Here is a 23,793-nt window from a genome sequence, read left to right on the forward strand (position 1 = left end):
GTGTTAAAATTGTAGACTCAGGACTGTCAGTCAAGCACATTCAATCTCCACAGAGCAATACAATATTAATTTTCAGACTGGAAACTTAAACCTGCCGTTTCACTTTCAGTCAGGAACAGGTCACAGTTTTACAGCATTCTCTGATTTGACAGCACGTTTCCCACATTCACAGTTGTTCTTCCTGACTCGAAACAAAGTTGTAAAGGAGCCTTCTGTTCCGTGCCTCGGAGCTCTGAACATGGAAGAGAGCGGCTGGGACACATTTCTTACAGGCCTCAGGATTGATCCACATGGGGACTTTGCTGTCAGTGAAGAGAGATGAGAAAGACCAAAGTGCCATGATCCTGAAGGACTGTGTTCAAGCTGAAGTTCTGTTCCTGCTGTACGATCCTCCCCCAGATTGTCCTTTCTGATCTCCAGCCAGGTGATGTTAAACACTCAGGCGGGAAAGACAACAAATCTACAGCAGTGTGTTTTAACAAAAGCTGATTTATTTGACATTTATTTTCTGCAGGATTATCCTGTGAATCGAGGTCTTTGTTTTGGAAGATGGAAATGAGACGAATTTCCAAGCACAATTCGTTCAAACTGCATGTTGAGTGGTTGCATTGTTGAATTGGTAATCCAGGGTTTCTGGATAAATCGACTTTGCCAAAGACATTTGAAAATAGAAATAAGAGTAAAATTCTGTGCATGTTGGAAATCTGAAATCAAAACAGTAACTGCTGGAAATACTCAGCACCTGTTGAGAGAGAAACAGAGTTCTGATGAAAGGTGACAGACCAGAGACATTAATATTAACATACAGGCCTTGCATAGGGGGCTGTTAGCTCACGTGGCTAGAGTGTGCTGCTAATACTATGAAGGTCATGGATTCAATCCCTATACAGACCAATCCTTCCACCAGCAGTGGTTTATGTGCATCCTTTGGGTTCATGGTGTTGTTATGGCACTGATAATCCACAGCCGAGAGCTCGCACCCATGGCCTCTGAGCTCAAATCCAACCACAGCAGCAGTGGTTTCAGTTATCATTAACTCATGCAAATCTGGCCCTTTTCAACTCTGCTCAGTGAAGGTGGCTCGAAACTGTCATACATTGCCGAAGCAACCTCTCTGGTTCACTGATACTATTTCAAGAAGGAAATCTGCCGCTCTGGCCTCTATGTGACTCCAGACCCACAGCAAGGTGATTCAATTTAACTGGCCTCTGAAATGACCAAGCAAGCCACTGACTTTTCAAGGGCAATTAGGGATGGACAATAAATGCTGGCTTCATTTGCAAATTGCTTTGCATGTTTTTGCTGCCCTACCTTTGCTCAAAGGACCAAATAACGGATTGCCACCCAGGAGAATTGACGTTCTTAGATGTTCCCTTTTCTGTTGGTTCATGGATGTTAGCATCGCTGGCCCATCAATAATTGCTCTTGAGAAGTTGGTGGTGTGTCACCTTCTTGAACTGCTGCAGTCCATGTGGTGTAGGTACACCCACAGTGTTGTTAGGGAGGGAGTTCTAGGATTGTGATATAGTGACAGTGAAAGAACGGTGATATAGTTCCACGTCAGGATGGGGTGTAGTTTGGAGGGGAACTTGTAGATGGTGGTGTTCCCATACATCTGTTGCCCTTGTCCTTCAAGGGAGGAGAGGTCACGGGTTTGGAAGGTGCTGTCGAAGGAGGCTTGGCTTTATGGGTGATGAGGAAGAGAAAGCAGTTAGACTGCAAAAAGATATCAATGGACGAGTGACATGGGCAGAGTAGTGACAATTGGAATTCAAACCGGATAGGTGTGAGGTGATGCATTTGGGGGAAGGCTAACAAGGCAAGGGAATACAAATAAATGGAAGACATATAGAGAAACAGAGGGACCTTGGAGTGCATGTCTACAGATCGCTGATGGTGGCTGTTGTTGTCGTGTGTCTTTGAGTGGGTTTGTCCATAATTTGTATACATCATCAGGGAGGGTAGGATGTTGTCTGTCACGTGACACAATTTGTTGGAATGTGTTTTATTGACCAAGCAAGACACACTAGTAAGAGCTCTCCAGCAATATTTGTATACTGCTGCAATCTTTAAATGAAGAACTCACAATATAGTTTAACAGTCCTACCTGTCTGATTGGTGTGGTTGCGATTGAAGGATAGAGGAAACACAATATGGTTGCAGTGAATGATTTGTCGTAGATTTTGAGTTTTGAAGGCACATTGGGAGAGTATCAGATTGAGTTTGGGACTACAGCAGCATTCTGCAAGGGGAGCAGAAGCTGTCGACAGAGCTCTGAGAGGTGAAACACTACCAGCAGGCAGTACTCCATTGGGAACAGTGAGTAACTGTGCTGAGGGGACACCGGTTCAGTGCCAAAGGGGGTGTGATCAGTTGACTGCGTTTAGGCCAGTGTAAGTTAATTCAAAAGCAGGCTTGTAAAAGACTGGAAAAGTCCAGTGCTGTTCGATTCAAAGGCAGGCTTAAAATAAAATGCTGAAAAAAACCATCACAGCCATTACTGCTATTTGAGACATCATGGTGCTGTTCACGCCAAAACACCACTTTGTGGACAGTGCCTGAAAAACTGTGTGAAGGGGAGCAACAGAGCCACAGACGCGCAGTGCCAGTGAGTTCAGAAACAGGTGATGGCAAGTAAAAGTACTGCAGGCAGCCAGATCTGCAGCACATTGAAACCTTCCAGTGAATGACAACTGGAAAGTTTCTTCCTACCGAGGAAATCATGGAAAATCCCAGCAATGTCAGCAAGATGTCAGTTAAATTCCCACGTATGTATTGGAAAGCCACAATCCCCTTCCCAAATTTAAACTTTTCAAACATATGATAAAGCTATGGTTCCTTGATTTGGCTGCACCAGAACCAGATAAACTAGCAGTTCAAATTCAGATAGCTATTGGAATCGAAGGTGTTCATAGGCTACATACTTGGCTTATCAGAAGATGATCAGAAAGAGCCTAAGAAAATATATAGTACGCTAGAAGAAGAAATCCATGTGAAAATCAATTTCAAGAGACATCGGTTGGAATTTATGTCACATTGACAGCAGTGTAGAGAGACAATCTACTAATTTGTCAGTCACTGTGGGGACAATGGCGGGGATTCAGACTTTTCTAAACTTGAGTTTTCTGAAAGAATTGCAGAGCTGCTAATAGCATTGACAGCTATTGAGGCTTTTTAAAATGTCCTCGTAGAAGGTCTTAACATTGAAGCTTTATTAAAAGACAAGTGTAAATATAAAACTGCACTTGCAGGCCCACAGAGTTTCTGAGCACTCGTCATGCTTTGAAACATTGGCACAGGAACAAAGATAATGAAACTGGACACATGGATGATTTCGACTCATTCACTAAGAACCATCACAACACTACCCAAACAAAGCCTGAACACAGACATTGGCAACAGTGGGATCCAAACCCACACCTCCACAAAGACTGGAACCTTAAATCCAGCACCTTAGACTGCTCGGCCACACGATCACTTGACAGTGGCTTTGGCTGTTCTATAATTGATGGCTGATTAAAAGGTGCTTTTCTTGAGGATTATCCTCTGAATCGAGGTCTTTGCTTTGGAAGATGGATGTGAGACGAATTTCCAAGCACAATTCATTCAAACTGCAGGCTGAGTGGTTGCCTTGTTGAATTGGTAATCCAGGGTTTCTGGATCAATAAAAGCAAAATACTGCGGATGCTGGAAATCTGAAACAAAAACAAGAAATGCTGGATTCACTCAGCAGGTCTGGCAGCATCTGTGGAAAGAGAAGCAGAGTTAACGTTCCGGGTCAGTGACCCTTCTTCGGAACTGACAAATATTAGAAAAGTCACAGATTATAAACAAGTGAGGTGGGGGTTGGGCAAGAGATAACAAAGGAGAAGGTGCAGATTGGACCAGGCCACATAGCTGACCAAAAGGTCACGGAGCAAAGGCAAACAATATGTTAATGGTGTGTTGAAAGACAAAGCATTAGTACAGATTAGGTGTGAATATACTGAATATTGAACAGCAGCAAGTGCAAACCTGAAGAAAAACAACCTGAATTATCAGGATTATCCGATGAATCGAGGTCTTCGCTTTGGAAGATGGAAGTGAGATGAATTTCCAAGCACAATTCATTCAAACTGCAGGCCGAGTGGTTGCGTTGTTGAATTGGTAATCCAGGGTTTGTGGATGAATAGCCTATTCAATATTTCCTCATTGCTGCAACTTTCGAGCCCTGGCAGCATTCTTGTAAATCTCCTCTGTACTCACTCCGGAACAAAAATGTCCTTTCTGAAATGTGGTGAGCAGAAATGTATGCAACACGCCAACAGTGGACTAAACAGCATTTTATACAGTTCCAGCAATACATCCCTGCTTTTTTCTTAGAGTCATAGAGTTATACAGCACAGACACAGGCCCTTTGGCACATCTTGCCATCAAGGACCTAGCTATTCTATTCCCATTTTCCAGCACTTGATCCGTAACCTTGTATGCTATGGCGTTTCAAGTGTTCATCTAAATACTTCTGAAATGTTGTGAGGGTTCCTGCCTCTGCCATCCATTCAGGCAGTGTGTTCCAGATTCCAACCACCCTCTGGGTGAGAATTATTTTCCTCAAATCCCCTCTAAACCTTCAGCACCTTACCTTAAATCTATTTAATAAATGCATCACCTCACAATTCTCAGGATTAAATTCCATTTGCCACTGCTGTGCTCATTTTACCAGCCCATCTCTATCATCCTGCAATCTAAAGCTTTCCTCCTCACTATGTACGACATCACCAATTTTTGTGTCATCTGCGAACGTACTGATCATACCTCCTTTATTCACCTCTAAGTTATTAATGTATACTGCAAACAGCAAGGGTCCCAACAGATCCTTGCAGTACAGCACTGGTCACAGCCTTCCAATCGCAAAAACTGTCAAACCTCATCCTCTGCCTCCTGCCACTAAGCCAATTGTGGATCCAATTTACCAAATTGCCCTTATTCAAGAAGGGTAGCAGAGATAAACCAGGTAATTACAGGCCAGTGAGTCTAACATCAGTGGTAGGGAAACGATTGGAAAAAATTCTGAGTGATAGGATTAATCTCCACTTGGAGAGACATGGATTAATCAAGAAAAGTCAGCATGGCTTTGTCAAGGGGAGATCATGTCTAACAAAGCTGATTGAATTTTTCGAGGAGGTGACTAGGTGTGTAGATAAGGGTAACGCAGTTGATGTAGTCTCCGAGGTCTTCAGTAAGGTTTTTGATGAGGTCCTGCACGGGAGATTGGTCAAGTAAGTAAGAGCCCATGGGATCCAAAGCAATTCGGTAAATTGGATCCAAAATTGGGTTCGTGGCCGAAGGCAGAGGGTGATGGTCGGTGGTTGCTTTTGCAATTGGATCCTGTGTGCAGTGGTGTACCACAGGTATCGTTGTTGGGACCCTTGCTGTTTGCAGTATACATTAATAACTTAGAGGTGAATAAAGGAGGTATGATCAGTACGTTCGCAGATGACACAAAAATTGGTGATGTCGTACATAGTGAGGAGGAAAGCTTTAGATTGCAGGATGATAGAGATGGGCTGGTAAAATGAGCACAGCAGTGGCAAATGGAATTTAATCCTGAGAATTGTGAGGTGATGCATTTTGGGAGGACGAACATGGCAAGGGAATATACAATGGATGGTAGGACCCTTGGAACTACAGAGGGTCAGAGAGACCTTGGTGTACTTGTCCATAGATCACTGAAGGCAGCAGCACAGGCAGATAAGATGGTTAGGAAGGCAGATGGGATACTTGCCTTTATTAGATGACATATAGAATATATGAGCACGGAGGTTATGATGGAGCTGTATAAAACGCTAGTTAGGACACAGCTGGAGTACTGTGTACAGTTTTCGTCGCCACAGTATCGGAAGGATATGATTGCATTGGAGGGGGTGCAGAGGAGATTCACCAGGATGTTGCCTGGACAGGCTCGCTTTGTTTTCCTTAGAGCAAAGAAGACTGAGGGGGGACATGATTGAGGTATATAAAATTATGAGGAGCATTGATCTGGTAGATAGGAAGAAACTTTTTCCCATAGCAGAGGTGTCAATAACCAGGGGACATAGATTTAAGGTAAGGGGCAGGAGGTTTAGAGGGGCATTGAGGAGGAAAAAATCATCCAGAGGGTGGCTGGAATCTGGAACACACTGCCTGAAGGATTGGTAGAGGTCAGAACGCTCACAATATTTCAGAAGTATTTACATGAGCACTTGAAACGCCATAGCATACAAGGCTACGGGCCAAGTACTGAAAAATGGGATTAGAATAGCTAGGTCCTTGATGACTGGCACAGGCACAGTGGGCCGAAGGGGCTGTTTTTGTGCTGTATCACTCTGACTCGATGACTCTATATGCTAAGGCAGAAATATTTTGTAGCACATTTCAATTACGATTTCATTCAGGATAGAGAGAAAGAGGCAGAGCTATGGAAAGAGAGAGAGTGATAGAGCACGAAAAGGAGAGACAGGGATGTAACCTGGATAGTAATTTAGGAGAACAGATTATGGAAATACAGGAACAGAGAAAGGTAAGAGACACAGAGATAAAGAGACAGAGAGGACACAAAAGGTCGGAAGGAGTGAATGTATCAATCTTTTAAGCATCTGATTTATGATCGTGATTTGGATGTCTGTGAAACTGAGAGAGGGAACCCTGGACTCCGGTCTAACAATGTTCCTGCCTTGTTTATTAATCAACTCCCACCTACAACAGATTTATCTGGCTATGATCGAATTGCTGTTTGTGGGATCATGCTTTGCACTAATTTTGCAGTGTTTTCTGCATTGCAATGGTGTACAGACCTATTTCTGTCTCTCTCCAGCCTCCTCTCTCTATTTCTCCACAGCCTTCTCTCCTTTTTTCTGTTTAAGCATTTGATAAATAATAAAAATGCTACAGACAGCGATGTGATTTGTTGTTATTGTAAGTGGGAAAGAATGGGGAAGGAGTGGCTCCCATTTATCTGACTTCCATCACATTTCTACTTGTGGCATCTTGCTGTTCACACAATGCCTTCAGCGTTTTGGACTTTTCAACAATGGCCACACTTTACACATTAACTAATTGATTAATTTCACAGCATGAGGACTGCTTTCACAATGTTTGTTATAATTCCTGAATAATGCTTGTGTTTTAGGCAGTGAGATGCATTTTGATGTTCAAATGCAATGTGAAACAGCCATTTTAACTCATTTTCGAGCCATAGAGTCATTTACAACATAGAAGGTCATTCGTTGAGTTTCTGATTGTGGATTTCTCTCTATGTGTGTCTCTCTTCCTCCCTATCTTTCTCTCTGAATGAGAAAAATGGGAGAGTGAAAAAGGAGAGAGCGAGGGAAACAGTGCGTTGTCATCCTTTCATCTATGAAAGATGATCGACATGCAGCAAACAAGCCATTTCGGGGGGTGGGGGAAGGGGGGTATCTTCTCTTGGTTCACCTTTGCTAATGGCCATAAAAGCCAATCGTTGAGAGGCAGGCTCTGCCACAAGTGCTGCACATGAAGCTGCCACGTGATGCTGTGAGTTGTTGTGTTTGACATTGGCGTCTGTTGCCAAGCTGCTGCAGCAACTGGTCATCGTGGTAATGCACACCAGTCCACAGGATGTGTTGCCATTTCCCTCTTCCGTCAGTTAGTGACTCCCAAGTGCGATAGTCGACATTTAGGGCCTTCAGGTCAAGCTTGCAAGCATCCTTGAAGCGGAGCTTTGGGCGCCCACTGGTCGTCTGGTCCCGGCTACCTTGGTCCTTGGGTTTGCAGCCATCCTCTATCTTGTGGACTTGTCTGATCCACCAAAGCCACCTCTGTTTGATTAGTGCCAACACACTTGGGAGCTCTGCCTTTGAGAGGACTGCCACATTTATGATTTTGTGCTGCCAGGATATACCCATAACGGGCCACAGACAGCAAAGTTGGAGATTATTGAGCTACTTTTTCTGGCAGTTGTCAATCACCCATGTTTCAGAGCCGTAGAGCAAGGTGTTGAGAACACAGACATGAAAACCATTGGCTTGGTCCTAATGGTCAGCATGATGTTATTCCATACACCTTCCACAGTTGGACAAAAGTGGTAGCTTCTTTCCCTCTGTGTGTGTCGAGCTCTGCAATCACGAGACAATTTATTTCTCACCGTGGAACCAAGGGAGGAGAATTTGCTAATCACTTTCAATTAGGTGTTATTTGTGTGATCAAGGCTGGAGTTTCAAAACCTTGTCTCATGACCCTGGTTTTCTTGATGCTTTTTGTCAAGGAGAACAAGTTACAGGCATGGGAAAGACAGTCCATGAGGCTTTGCAGTTGAGTTTCTGTGTGAGCGACTAGTATAGCATCATCAACATAGAGGAGTTCTCTTAGCAGGACGTGACGTGGTTTTATCTTTGTTTTCAGCCTTGAAAGATGTGGAGAGGTTGCGAGCCAGGAAGGTGCAGTGATAAAGTTGCTGGAAGAGATAGAGAGGGTGAAATATAGAGGTTACATCGTGTGCTCTGGAACAGCGGTTCTCAACCTTTGTGTTTCTGAGGCCCCCTCCCTCTCCACCTTGTTGTAAAAATATCTCAAACCCCCTAAAACACAAGACTTTTTTCTTTAGGTAAGAATGAGTGACACAGAGAAACGTATTTATTTATTGTTATTCCGCTCTGGATGAAGCACTTGTCCAAGGATACCTCGTGTCCAAACACACACACACTCTGCATTGACATGTTACAGCTGCTGACGTCTCCTGGAGTCAGAAATGAAATATTGTTGAGAACAATGTAAAGACTTTTTAAAATAAAAGACACATCAATAGCCCAGGGCTCCTTTTCTCTGTCACTCACTAACATTGACGACCTCTGCATCATTTACACATCGCCCACCGTAAACCCAGAGACTGTAAAGTGGGAACAGATTTAAAATGTGAGAGGGACTATTAGGTGCTGCGATCTTGTCCATTGTCATGTTTATGCAGGTACCGGGGCTGCTTTGAACAGAGACATTCCAGGGAGCTGCTTTTGATGATCCATGAACTTATTCCGACAAGGTCATTGTTGAGAACATTTACTGCATCTTTCAGCTAATCAACAGGGGAACAGTGACATGACCAGGCCCCAGTCTGTCCAGAAGCTGCAACACTCTCTTTAAAACTGCCATTATGGTGCTAATTCCTTATCATTGTCCCAGGATTTATCTTTACACATCAGACCTATGGGAAGGGTGTGAGAAGGGAGTGGGGAGGGTGGTTTTCTATCCAGGCTGGGAGCTGGGCAATCACTGGAGAGCCCCAGAGACTGTGTCTCTCCCTCTGTGTTTAACCTGTCATTGCAATCTCTTTCTCTCCCTCTATTTCTCTCTGTGTCTCACCATCTGTTTATGCCTCATTGTAAAAACACAAACATTGGTGATTCCCCATCCCTTTTCTGTTCACTGTCCCCATACCCACTCAGCCCAGGATTCGTGTTCTGTACATTCAATGTCACAGTGCGAAGAAGCTGATGATTTCTTCGGGAGACCTTTTAAACTCACTGTCACAGGATTTGCCTTTTTGCAAATCAGATCTTCTGGAAGGTGAAATAAAAAGAGAAAGTGCTGAAAATACTCATATATAAATACATATAAAGTGTGCGGCACTGTATCAAATGCATTTTGAAAGTCCATGTACCCCACATCAACAGCATTGCCCTCATCAATATAATAAAAGCAAAACACTGCGGATGCTGGAAATCTGAAATATAAACAAGAAATGCTGGAAATACTCAGCAGGTCTGGCAGCATCTGTGGAAAGACAAGCCGAGTTAACGTTTCGGGTCAGTGACACTTTTTCGGAATTATTATTATTATTATTATTGTCCTCATCAAACCTCTCTGTTCCATCTTTAGAAACTCCAGCAAGTCAGGTGAACATGATTTTCCCTTAACAAATCTTTTGCTGGCTTTCCTTAATCAACCTAAATACTGAGTTAGGTGGCACATTGAGTATTCTGGAAGGGAGCAAAACATTACAAAGAGACATTGACAGATTTAGCGAGCAGAGAAAACAGTGACAGCAGGAGGTCAATGTGGGGAATTGTGAGGTCATTAACATTAGAGTCATGTATGGAACAGAGGAGACCATTCAGCCCATCACGTCCATGACAGTTCTCCTCACAGTAATCCAGTCAGTCCTACTCCCCTGCTTGACTGTCGTCGCCCTGTAAGTTTATTTCCTTCAAGTGTCCATCCAATTTCCTCTTGAATTCAGTGATTGTCTCTGCTTCCACCACCCTCATGGGCAGCGAGTTCCAGATCATTTACTACCCACTGCATAAAAAAGTGCTTCCTTATATTCCCTCTGCATCTCTTGCCCAAAACTTTCAATCTGTGCCCCTAATTCTTGTACCATTAGTTAATGGGAACGGTTTTCCTTGTCTAACTTTTCCATGCCTGTCATAATCTTTTACACTTCGATTAAATCTCCCCTCAATCTCCTTTGTGCTAAGGAGAACAACCCCAGCTTTTACAACCTCACCTTGTAACTAAAATCTCCCATCACTGGAACCATTCTGGTAACTTAGATCTAAGGAAGATGAATCAGAATATTTTCTAAATGATTAAAAGTTAGGAACTGTGAAGGGACAGAGAGATTTAGGGTTTCATGCAGAAAAATCACTAAAAACTACAGGACTGGGAGAAAAGGGAATTAAAATGTCCAATGGAATATTTGCCTTTATCTGAAGGGTGAAAGTAATGCTGCAGTTATATGCAACTCTGGTTACACATCATCTGAAGTGAGGTAAATAAAAGCAAAATACTGCAGATGCTGGAAATCTGAAATAAAAACAAGAAATGCCGGAAATACTCAGCATGTCTGGAAGCATCTGTGGAGAGAGAAGCAGAGTTAATGTTTCAGGTCACTGACCTTTCATCAGAACTGACAAATGTTAGAAATGTATAAGGTTTTAAGCTAGTATGCTGGAGTTTGCAAGTTCTCCCTCTGTCTGCGTGTGTTTTCTCCGGGTGCTCCGGTTTCCTCCCTCAGCAAAAGACTTGCATGTTGAGAGGTAAATTGGCCATTACAAATTGCCCCTAGTATTGGTAGGTGGTAGGGGAATTGAGGTAAGTTGGGGATGTAGTAGGAATATGGGATTACTGTAGGATTAGTATAAATTGGTGGTTGATGGTCGGCACAGACTCGGTGGGCCGAAGGGCCTGTTTCAGTGCTGTATCTCTAAATAAATAAATAAATAATAAACCGGGGATGGGGCAAGAGATAACAAAAGATATGTTTTTCTGGACAAGATCACAGAGAATATCTAACCAGTAGATCATGGCACAAAGACAAACTGTATGTTAATGGTGTGATGAAAGACAAAACGTGTGAGGTGTTCAGTTCTGGGCAGCACACCTCAGGAAGGATATATCAGCTGTGCAGGAGGTACACTGCACATTCACCTGAATGATATCAGGACTAAAAGGGTTAAATTGTGAAGACAGGTCATATAGACTGGGCTTGTATTTCATTGAGTATGAAGATTAAGGGGTGATATAATTCATGTAACAAAGAAGATTAAAGGTTTTAAGAGGGTCGATAAAGAAAAATGATTTCCTCTGTTGGTGGATTGCGGAATAAGATGGAACAACATTAAAATTAGAGCTGGGCCATTCAGGAGTGCTGTCAGGGAGCACTTCTTCACACATGTGATAGTGAAATCTGGAACACTGTCCCCCCAAAAAAGCTGCTATGGATGGGGATAAAAGGAAAATGTCAAAACTTGAGAGTGACATATTTTTATTGGGTAAAGTTATTGGGATATGTAATCAACACTGGTAAAGGTAGTTGTGATCTGGATCAGTCATGACATAAATGAATAGACGAACAGGCTTGAGGGGCTGAATTGCCTCCTCCCACTCATACGTTCCTCTGTTTTACAGGATCACTGAGACTGATCCCCTGAGGCTCCTCTCATAATACCGAGACCGTCTACTCCTGACCATTATGGAGCAAGGGTTTTCAGGGTGGTCTAGAGAGGACAACAATCTCCCCTTCATAGATACATGATCCTGACTGTGAGGTGACAGTGCTTCTGGGAGAATGATGGGTGGACTCAGTGTGTGTTGTTATTTTAATGATAATCTGAACCTCAAGAAACAAACTACCCTCAGGAGTGAAATAAGGCTCGTTGGCTCTTGTTATCTGGGCTGTTTGAGCTGGACAAGGCCTGACCCAGCACTAACAGGACAGTATAAGTCCACTGCGAGATGACATAAGGCTGAATTAAGACTCAAATGCATCACTTTCATGAAATAATGAGCTGAGAAAGGGTTCATTAATAACCTTGTATTAAAGAGCCTCAAGGGAAGTGTAATCATAATATGGTCGTATTTTATATTGAGTTTTAAAGTAATTTAGTTCGGGACAATACTGCGGTCTTACATCCAAACAAAGCAAACTTTGCAGGATGAGGGGCGAGTTGGCTAAAGTAGATTGGGACACTATGTCAAAAGATATGATGGTTGATAAGCAACGGCTTGCATTTTAAGAATTAATACATAATTTGTAACAAATGTGCATTCCTTTAAGTCACAAAAATCCCATAGAAAAAGTGGACCAACCATGGCGAACAAGACGAGTTAGAGGTAGTATTAGATTGAAGGAAGAGACTTATAATGATCCCCAAAAAAGTGGTATGCCTGAGGATTGGATGGATTTTAGAATTCAGCAAAGGAGGATCAAGAAATTAATAAGGAAAAAAATCTGAGTGCAGATTAACAAGAGACATAAAAACAGATTGTAAATGTTTCTATACCTAAAGAAATAGGAAGAGTGAGAGAAAGGAAATGTGGGCCCATTAGAGAGAGAGAGAGACAGTGGAAATTGAAATGGGGCAGAGGGAAATGACAGAGACATTAAACAAATGATTTGTATCTGTCTTCATGGTAGAAGACACAAAAACATTCCAGAAATAGTAAACCAGGTGTCTAGTGAGAATGAGGAAGTGAAAGAAATCAGTATAAGTAAAGAAATAGGAATGGAAAAATTAAAGAGACTAAGTGGCAACAAATCCCCTGGACCTGACAACCTTCATCCTCAGGTTTTAAAAGAGGTCGCTGCAGAAATAGTGGATGCATTGGTTTTGATCTTCCAGAATTCCATAGATTCTAGAGCGGTTCCCAAGGATTGAAAGGTAGCAAACAGAACCTTACTATTCAAGAAAGTAGAAAGAGAGAAAATGGGGAACTATCGGACAATTAGCCTCACATCAGTTGTCGGCAAATTGCTAGAATGTATTGTTCGGGGAAATGGTAACAGGACACTTTGAAAATCATAATATGATTAATCAGAAGCAACATGGACTTGTGAAAGAGAAATCACGTTTAACAAATCTTGTAGTTTCTTGAGAATGTAACTGGTAAGGTGAATAAGGGGGAAGCAGTTTTTTATTTGGATTTATAAGAAGCAAGAAGCATTTGATAAGGTGCAGAGGTTATTACCCAGTTAGGACTTATGGTGATTGATTTAATATATTAGCATGGATTGAGATTGGTTAATAGACAGAAAGCCGACAGTAGGAATAAATGGGTTATTTTCAAGTTGGCAAGCTGTAACTAGTAGGATATAGGAAGGATCAGTGCTTGGGCTTCAGCTAATTACAATCTATAGAAATGGCTCAGATGAAGGGATTGAGTGTAAGTGTAATGTATGCATGTTTGCTGATGATACAAAGTTAGGTGGGAAAGCAAGAAATGTGGAAGACAGAAAGAGGCTTCAGAGGGATACAGACAGGTTGGGTGGGTGAGTGGGGAAGAACATGGCAGATGGAATACAATATGGTGAAGTGAGACGTTATCCACTTTGATAAGAAAAAATTTTGTAAAAAAATTTTTTAATTGAATGTTGAGAAACTGAGAAATGTTTGCATTCAGAGGGACCTGAGTGTTGTTACGATCAAGGTGGGAGTAATGCACTGTTAATTCAGTCCCACTGTGTCTCCGGTCACAACATTTTAGTAAAGTTTCCCACCTACTGGAAATTAGACAAATTAAACACTTTATTTTTTCCCCAAGAATAAAGCACAAAAAACAAGATTTTTTCAAACAACAGCAAAATTAACTATTTATTAATAAACTAAATCTTAAACACTAATGGGATGTATCAATGCATTTATATAAAAAAATAACTTCTTATTCTTCCTAAGCCTCATGCACACACACATACATTCAAAAACCAGTTCTCTGCGGAGAAAGAGTTTTTGGTGTTCAACTGTTTCTTCAGAATAATAAAATCGTTGGTGGTCTGGTAGGATATTTCCGAATCGGTGAGGTGGCCCAGAGTTGAAATGTCAGAAGCCACTCAAAGTCTCTCCAGGCAAGTTTGTTGAGCAGTCTGTGATGAGTAGACGGTCGTGGCAATTCGTCAATAGCAGGCGTCACACAGATCTTTCAGCAAAAGGTGTAGCAACAGGTCTACTTAAATTTTAAAGTAGCAGTCCAGCAATAGTAGCTTTCTTGAGATTTCAGGATCTCCCAAAAAGCACATGAGTAACAGGAATCACTCTTGAGGCAGAGATTTTTCAGAGACTGGAGGCAATAGGAATTTGCTACCTTTAACAATGCAAGGCTTCCTCTCAGCAAAGGAGCCTTTCTCCACAGGCAGCAGCAACTCCTCTTTGTCTGGGTCTTTTCCTCTCCAGGCAGAACACAGACATAACTCAAATGTGGAATTTCGCTCTCCAGATGCCTTCTTTCAATGGAAAGGCCTTTTTCGAGTCTGCCAAAGAACACAAGTCCCAGCCAATTTGTTCTGCCTCCTGCCTGCCCAGTGCTGATCTTTCACAAAGTAAAGTGAAATTGAACTCTTAACAATGTCATGTGACCTATCATTTTCCTTGCTGTTGTTGCTTGGAAACAAGTTGCCTTGGAGACTGTTCCCCACCCAGTTCAGCATTCAATTATCTCAGTCTTGCAAAACACAGAACTCCAAGTTTTTTCCATTGTTAAAAGCAAAGCACATGTAACAGTGTCCTTGTACATGAATCACAGGAAGCTAACATAGAGGTACAGTGAGCAATTAGGAAAGCAAATAGTATGTTAGCTTTTGTTACAAAGGGATTGGGGTAGAAGAGTAAAGAAGTCTTACTACAATTATACAGGACATTGGTGAGGCCCCATCTGGAGCAGTGGATGCAGATTTGTTCTCTTTCCCAAAGGAAGGACAAACCACCATTGAGGGAATGCAATGAAGGTTCACTCGTCTGGTTCCTGGGATTGTTCTATTTATTCATGGACTGTGGGTGTTAATGAACTGACAAGCATTTATTGCCATCCCTAATTAACCCTGAGAAGGTGGTTTTGAGCTACTTCCTTGAATATAACTGAGTGACCAGCTAGGCCATTTCATAGTGCAGTTAAGAGTCAATCACATTTCTGTGGGTCTGGAGTCAGACCAGATCGGGTAAGGACAGCAGATTTCCTTCCCTGAAGGAAATTAGTGAACCAGGTGGGTTTTTAGGACAATCCGTAGTTTCATGGTCACCAATATTGATCCTCGTTTTTTAATTGCAGTGGTGGGATTTGAATTCATGTCTCAGCATCATTAGTCCAGGCCTCTGGATTACTATTTCAGTAACAGAACCACTAATGCACAGCAACCCCCGCTACGCTCCATCTACTCCTTTGAGGAGAGATTGAGTAGATTCAGCCTATATTCCCTGGGGTTTAGAAGAAGAAGATGTGATCTGACTGAAACATAAATCCTTCAGGGACTTGGCAGGGTCGATGCTGAGAAAATGTTTCCCCTGTCTGGGGGAATCTAGAACACCGGGTCACAGTCTCAGGATAAGGGATCAGACATTTAGAACAGAAATGAGGAGAAATCTCTTCACTGAAAGGGTTGTGAATCTTTGGAATTCTCTTCCCCAGGGAGCAGTGGATGCTCAGTCATTGAGTATATTTAAGACAGAGATTGACAGATTTTTGGGTACAAAGGGAATTAAGGGATATGGGGATAGTGCGGGAAGGTGGAGTTGAGAAGATCAGCCATGATCTGGGTGAATGGCAGAGCAGATTCCAAGGGCCAAATGGCCTCCTCCAGCTCTTATTTCTTATGTTCATTAAACCTCAGTCTGGTTCCTCTCGAGCTGCTGAGTGAGTTAATTAAATCTTTCTCGTCAAATCACCAAGATACCAGATGACAAGTCATACCCGAAACATCATTTATTGGTTACAAATCACAACTTAGTTAAATCTGGACACACAGACACTTTATAAACATGTAGAAACACATTTAAATGTAATTAGAGTTATCCAGCAGTTCAGCACTTCTAGGGAGAATATTTCACAAAACAAGTAACAAAGATTAAACAGGCGATTCAGTGATTGACTGTAAATCAACACTCATAGATGCTGAGTATTAATTACAGCAGGGACTGGAGTCTGAGCTTATAAATTGGTGCGTTTACTTTGAGACTAATTCCTTCACTATCTGACATGTTAACAGTTGTGAACAGCCTGTCTATCCAACAGTCTACGAGTGCTTAGAAACACACAGATCTTAAACAGCCTCATTCTTGAGCTAAAGAACAGACTTTCTCCTGTCAAGATAGAGTTACAGGATTTGCCTGTGATCTGTTTATTGTTCATCTTTTCTTCAGTACATTTACTGAGTGGATTTCAATTAAAAATAATGTTTGAAGACACGATGGTCTATTCACACATGAATGAGAGATGCTGTGGGGCAGACGCTCAGTCCTAGAGGAGCAACTGACATCAGAAATAAACCTCAACTGCCAGAATGAACATGGTTGTGTCTGGATATGATTAACAGCAGCAACAGCAGAATCCAACCCCTGTAGTTAACTGTGAACTCACTGGTGTGTCAGCAGATAGGATGGCTGAGTGAATCCCTTCCTACACACGGAGCAGATAAATGACCTCTCCCCAGTGTGAATGAACTGGTGTGTCACCAGGTGGGATGACTGAGTAGATCTCTTCCCACATACGGAGCAGGTGAACGGCCGCTCCCCCGTGTGAACTCGAATGCTGCCTCAGCCGAGCGGATGAATTAGCAAATCCCTTCCCACACTCAGAGCAGGTGAACGGCCTCTCCCCAGTGTGAACTCGCTGGTGTATCAGCAGGGTGGATGAATAAGTGAAACCCTCCCCAAAATAAGAGCAAGTGAATGGACTCTCCCCAGTGTGAATTCGTTGATGTGCCAGCAGGTTTGATAACTGAGTGAATCCATTCCCACACTCAGAGCAGGTGAATTGCCTCTCCCCAGTGTGAACTCGCTGGTGTGTGAGTAGGGAGGATGAATGAATGAAACTCTTCCCACATTCACTCCAGGTGAATGGTCTCTCCCCAGTGTGAACTCGCTGGTGTGTAAGTAGGGAGGATGACTGAGTGAATCCCTTCCCACACTCAGAGCAGATGAACGGCCTCTCCTCAGTTTGACTGTGTCGAGGAGTTTCCAGCTCAGACGTGTAATTTAATTCTTTCTCAAGGTCCCCACATTTCCACAGCTTCTCCCCAGTGTGACTACACTTGTGTGTCGACAGACCAGATGATCGTCTGAAGCCTCGTCCACAGACAGAGCACGTGAACGGTTTCTCCACACTGTTTGCTTGCATGATCAAAGGCCAATGATATTCAGATCCTGATGATACGAGTGACTGTCATCTCTTGACATCATATTTTGTTTGACTTTCCCGTCCGCAAATCCTCCCTTTCTAATACCCTGTAACATGAAGTTACAACAGGAAAAAGGGAGTGAGAGAAAACCCACAAAAACACAAAGACAAGTTGTGAAATTGAGCTGAATGAATCTGGCAATTTGTGGGACCAGAACAGAGAGTGGGCGGGGCTTCAGGGTCCCAGTGACCAGGAAAGAAACTCATTGACTCATTAATTTTATTCTCACGCTGCACACAGGGGCTGGTGAACTGAACCCAGCCACAGTAGAGGGAGGGAGAAAACTGGCAGAGGAGGAAAGAAATGGTGCAGATGGTGTCATGGGTTTGGATTTCAGCACAGGGAGGAGGGAGAGTGTGTGGGACTGCGATTTACAGCTTTGGGGAAACAAGAGAGGAATAAAATGTTCCATAGGATCTCGAATTGTCTGTTCTGAATTTCTATCCTGTACTGACAGTGATGACTTTTATTACCTCCTTTTACAGGGGATTAGGAGAGGATTTACACACATTGATTTTATGCTCACTCTGCACACCGGGGCTTTCGCACCATCTCTCCGGAAATTGCTGGAGTTACTGTTTACATCCCACTGAACTGTAAGAAAGAATATCTTATTAGATGATATTAAAGATCGTATTATATTATAATAATATAACGAGAGGCCGTTCACCTGCTCCATCTGTGGGAAGGAATTTAATCGATATCCAAAATGCTGAGACACCAGTGAGTTCACAAGTGACTGTACCTGTTGCATTCTGTAATTATTGCTGCTGTTAATCACATCCAGGACTGAACCATATTCATTCTGACAGTGGGGTTTATATCTGCTGTGTTAATATTCTTTATAGCTGGGGTGGAGTTTAATATTCCAGCAACTGATTTGCTTTACTTTGTAACTTTTACTCTTCAAATAAAGTAGCTCCCTTTGGGCTATTCCCAGGGTTTTGTGGGATGAAAACAGACAGTGACTTACTTGTCCTTTTTGCAATTTCGTATATTGTATTCACTGCTCACAATGAGACCTGTTCTACATTGGGAAGAGCAAACACAGATAGGGTGATCACTTTGAGACACATCTCCATTCAGTCTGCAAGCGTGTTCCTGAGTTTCCAGTCACTTCCCATTTTAATTCTCCATCCCACTCCCACTCTGACCTCTCTGTCCTCGGCCTCCTGTCCTGTTCCAATGAAGCTCAATGGGAGCTCAAGGAACAGGACTTTACAACCTTCTGGACTCAACATTGAGTTCAGCAGTTTCTGTAACAACAGACAGTTGTCAGGATCTGGAATGCTCCACCTGAAAAAGGTGGCTGATCCTGATTCAATCAGTCATTTTAAAAGGGAGTTGACAGGTATTTGAGAATGAGGAACTTACAGGCTTACAAACAACAAGTGGGTGCACGGGACTAAACACAGTTGTTCTTTCAAAGGGCCAGCACAAGCACAAAGGGTTGAATGGCCTCCTTCTGTGCTGTAAGTTTCTATGATTCGAGGAGTTGCCCATTTAGCCCCTCGAGCCTGTTCCACCAGGCATTGAGATCATGGCTGATCTGTGATCTAACTCTATATACCCGACTTTGTCCCATTTCCATTAATACCTTTGGTTAACAAAGATCTATCAATGTCAGATTTAACATTAACATTGATCTCGCATCAACTGCTGTTTGTGGAAGAGAGTTTCAAATTTCTGCCACCCTTTGTGTGTAGAAATGTTTCCTAACTTCACTCCTGAAAGGCCTGGCTCTAACTTTTACTCTACGCCTCCTAGTTCGACACTCCAGAGCATCCAGCCCATGGTCCAGAATCCAGCCTGCAAATGGTTTCCATCTGACCTGCCAAAACATTCAGTGACTGACAATAATTACAGCTCCTTTACCAACATGGCAGAGACGCTGCACTGCACATGTCTTCATTTACCAAGATGACAGACAAGCTTCAGGATCTGATATTTTGGCTCCTTTAGTAAGATGGTGGTGACCGAGCTGAGCTGCCTTTCTGGCGGCGCTTCCCGCCCAATCTCCATATCCAGTGCAGCCTTCCATGCCATGAGCTCATGACCCAGGCCAAGCACTGGCTCTGCCTGCGTATGGACTAGGCCTGGGCCTCAGGCTCTTCATCACCGTCCCCGAGCAGGAGCCATCTGAGGAGCCGCAGGCCCAGGAGCAAGGTGCTGTGGTAACTGGGCCCTGGGAGCAGGGTGCTGTGGTAACCGGACCCTGGGAGCAAAGTGCTATGGTAACCGGGCCCTGGCAGCAGGGTGCTGTGGTAACCGGGAGCTGGGAGCAGGGTGCTGTGGTAACCGGGAGCTGGGAACAGGGTGCCGTTGAAACCGGACCCTGGGAGCAGGGTGCTTAGACAATTGAGCCTCGGGAGTAGAGCAGAGAGACAGACAGACAGAGTGAGAGAGACAGAGAGACAAACAGAGACAGTCAGATAGGGAGTGAGAGAGAAACGGAGGCGGAGAGAGAGAAATGGAGGCAGAGAGAGAGACAGACAGACAGACAGAGAGAAATAGAGACACACAGAGACACAACGAGACAAAGACACACAGTGAGAGAGACACAGAGAAAGAGGTAGACAGAAACACAGAAACGAAGTGAGACAAACAGACAGAGAAAGAGAAAAACTGAGGCAGAGAGGGAGAGAGAGAGCACGAGGGAGAGAGACAGAGACAGTGAGAGAGCAGCAGAGGGACAGCGGCAGAGGGAGAGACAGTGAAAGAGATTAAGATCACTCCTCACAGGTGGAATCTATCTGGAATTCTCTGCATCGCTACATCAAGTGTGCAGGCAGACAATGTCTGCTACTGCAAGCAAAAACCATGCCAGGTAACTCACTAAATCAGTGTTCAACATAGTGATGGGAAAGTAAGTTAATACATTCGTTTTCATTTAAAGATTATTCACAAAAATGCGCATTTTTCTGGTTTTGATGAACAGTAAAATAAATTTCTAATACCTTTAACTTTCCGAAAGTTGCTCACCTCCGGCCCCCTATGCAGGACAAGATTTAGAACGTAGCCCCTCATGCAAAAAGGCTGGACACTACTGATCCATACAATCAGTTCTATTATCCTGAAAATTTCGATCAACTCAACCCTTAATCTTCTAAATCCAGGGAATACAACCCTCATGGTAAGGTTGTCAGAATGGATGCAAAGAGGCAATATATGCTTAATGGCACAAATCTAAAGAGTGGGCAGGGACAGAGGGACCTGGGAGGTTCATATGCGTAGATCATTGAAGTTGGCAGGACATATTGAAAACAGTTCACAGAATCACAGAATAATACAGTGCAGAAGAGGCCCTGCAGCCCATCGAGTCTGCACCGATGCATTAAAGACAACAGACCTGTCTGCCTAATCCCATTTGCCAGCATTTGGCCCATATCCTTGAATGTTATGACATGCCAGGTGCTCATCCAGGTACTTTTTAAAGGATGTGAGACAACCCGCCTCTACCACCCTCCCAGGCAGTGCATTGAGCATAGTATATAGGATCTTGGTATTGCTAAAGAGGTATTGAGTGCAAAGGCAGGGAAGTAAAGGGGAACTTTTATAACACTCTTGTTCAGCCACAACAAGAGTATTACATCCAGTTCTGATCACCACACTTTAGGAAGGATGGGAAGGTCCTTGAGAGGGTGCAGAGGAGATTTACCAGAATGGTTCCAGGGATGAGGGAATTTACCTGCAAGGTTAGGTTGGAGAAGCTGGGATTGTTCTCCTTGGAACACGGGACACGGAGCTTCTTATTGGGGGTGCTGAGGCCTACACTAGATGTTTCTGAAGCCTCCTCGCACATCCGCCAGCTTCATTCCTCCCCTGCACTCGGCGATTTCCCACCCACTGAGGATCTGTCACGACTGCTTCTGTCCAGCTCTTGCACCTTCACTGCCTTTGATTCTGTGAGCAACTCGTGCAATAAAACAAAAGCAAAGTCCTGCAGATGCTGGAAATCTGAAATAAAAGGAGAAAATGCCGGAAATACTCAGCAGGTCTCTGTGAAGAGAGAAACATATTTAATGTTTCAGGCAAATCAAGCCGCCGGTGCCTGCAGCCTGGAACTCGGAGTGGGAGAGGGAAGAAGAATGAGGAGAGGCAATATAGTCTAACACTCACAGCAACCTACAATCCACCGACATTACCGGGATAGGGAGACAAAGTTTAGAAACACACAGCAACACGACTCCAGTAAAAGATCCCAGGAGGAAAAAGGGGGAGCAGTGTGTGTACCTGCCCTGATATCCCCCTCCCCAGGCCTGTCAGTCAAACCCCCCTCTCCTCCCAGTCCACAGCTCAGCCGAGCAGCTTGCAGCTTCCTGCACCTTGAGCCAGCCCTGCCCAGGTGTGGCCCAGTCCAAGGGGAGTCTTTGTGGGACAAGGGAGTGGGGGAGGGGGGGGACCTCCTGCCCTGTGCTGTGTCCCAAATGGTTCCTCCCTCCCTCCCCTCCCCCAGGCCCCTTTATAACTGAGCTCAGTTTCCCGCAGCTGCCGCCCCACTTGGTGCAAACGCGGGACCGGGAGTTTGTTATTGGGGATGTTGAGGCCTACACCGGGTGTTTCTGAAGCCTCCCCACGCCGCTTCCCGGCCGCAGAAGCGGCTCACAAGCGTCTCTCCGCCACCATCACACACTCGCTCCAAACACTGGCCCACAATGCGCCTGTGCACTCGGTACCTGACCTCTGACCTGTCAACTCACAATGTCCAGTTGATTGACGGCAGCTGGGTCTGTCCTGCTGGTGGTACACCTCGGGATGGTGATGGCAATGTCTGGGAAATTGTCTGTAAGGTATGATTCTCTGTCCAGACCTCTCATGATTTTGAATACTTCGATCAAAGCACCTCTCAGCCTACTCTTCTCTCCAAGGAAACCGGTCCTTACTTCTCCAATCTGTCTTCATAACTGAAATTCCTCATCTCTGGAACCATTCTTGTGAATCTTTTCTGTACTTTCTCCAATTCCCTCACATCTTTCCTAAATTGCAGTGCGCAGAGTTGGATGCAGTTCTCCAGCTGAGGCCGAACTAGTGTCTTATACAAGTTCAACATAACTTCCTTGCTCTTGTACTCTATGTCCCTATTAATAAAGCCCAGGAAACTGTATGCTTTATTAACCTCTCTGTTAACCTGTCCTGCGACCTTCAAAGACTTATACACTTATACACCCAATTCCTTCTGCTGCAGCACCCAGTGTACCCTTTATTTTATATTGTCTCTCCATGTTCTTCCTATCAAAATGAATCACTTCAGATTTCTCTGCATTGAACTTCATTTGACTCCTATCTACTATACCACCAACTTGTCTATGTCCTTTTGGAGTTCTACACTATCCTCATCACAGCTCACAATGCTTCCAAGTTTCATATCACCAACAGACTTTGAAATTGTGCCCTGTACACCAAAGTTTAGGTCATTAATATATATCAGGAAAAGCAACCGTCTCAGCACTGATCCCTGGGGAACTCCACCACAAACCTTCCTCTAGCCTGAAAAGCATCCGTTAACTATGACTCTATTTCTGTCACTCAGCCAATTCCATATCCATGTTGCTACCATCCTTTTATTCCATGAGCTATAAGTTTGCTCACAAGTTTGTTGTGTGGCACTGTATCATTGTCTTTTGAAAGTCCATGTACACCACATCAACAGCATTACCCTCATCAACCCTCACAGTTAACTCCTCAAAAACTCCAGCAAGTTGGTTAACCATGATTTTCCTTGAAGAAATCTATGCTGGTTTTCCTTAATTAACTCCCATTTGTCCATGTGACTGTTAATTTTGTCCGAAGTTATTCTTTCTAGAAGTTTCCCCACCACCGAAGTTAAACTGACTGCCCTGTAATTGCTGGGATGATCTTTACACCCTTTTTTTGAACAAGGTTGTCACATTTGCAATTCTCCAGTCCTCTGGCACCACCCCCCAAATCGAAGGGAGACTGAAAAATTATGGCCAGTGACTCTGCGATTTCCACTCTCATTTCCCTCAGTATCCTTGGATGCATCTTATATTTTCCTGGTGCTTTATCCACTTTAACTGCAGACAGCCTATCTAGTACATCCTCTTTATCAATGTCAAACCCTTCTCGTGTCTGAATTACCTGCTCTTTTAACATTGCCTGGGTTGCATCTTCTTCCCTGG

At 43.6% G+C, this 23,793-nt stretch overlaps 1 protein-coding gene across 1 annotated transcript; it reads right to left on the reverse strand.

Annotated features, from left to right (window-relative positions):
• Positions 1–14,675: 14,675 nt before the first annotated feature.
• Positions 14,676–17,592, reverse strand: LOC137348828 (zinc finger protein 239-like). The gene is made up of 4 exons (XM_068014065.1): positions 17,554–17,592; positions 17,048–17,373; positions 16,834–17,004; positions 14,676–14,793 (listed from the first exon to the last, which is right to left on the reverse strand). The coding sequence occupies exons 1-4, from the start codon at positions 17,590–17,592 to the stop codon at positions 14,676–14,678; spliced, it is 654 nt and encodes a 217-aa protein (XP_067870166.1).
• Positions 17,593–23,793: the final 6,201 nt, after the last annotated feature.

Source organism: Heterodontus francisci, chromosome 34 (genome assembly GCF_036365525.1).
Source record: "Heterodontus francisci isolate sHetFra1 chromosome 34, sHetFra1.hap1, whole genome shotgun sequence".
NCBI lineage: Eukaryota > Metazoa > Chordata > Chondrichthyes > Heterodontiformes > Heterodontidae > Heterodontus > Heterodontus francisci.

What these genes read in the sequence shown, in the direction of transcription:
- LOC137348828 (XM_068014065.1), bottom strand. Translation starts at nt 17,592, where the DNA reads ATGCAAGCAAACAGTGTGGAGAAACCGTTCACGTGCTCT. An exon ending in AGGCCGTTCACCTGCTCTGA is followed by an intron (nt 17,005 to 17,047) that starts GTGTGGGAAGGG and finishes CGGCTGAGGCAG; the next exon opens with CATTCGAGTTCACACGGGGG. An exon ending in TCCTATCTGCTGACACACCA is followed by an intron (nt 14,794 to 16,833) that starts GTGAGTTCACAG and finishes ACTTTGTGAAAG; the next exon opens with ATCAGCACTGGGCAGGCAGG.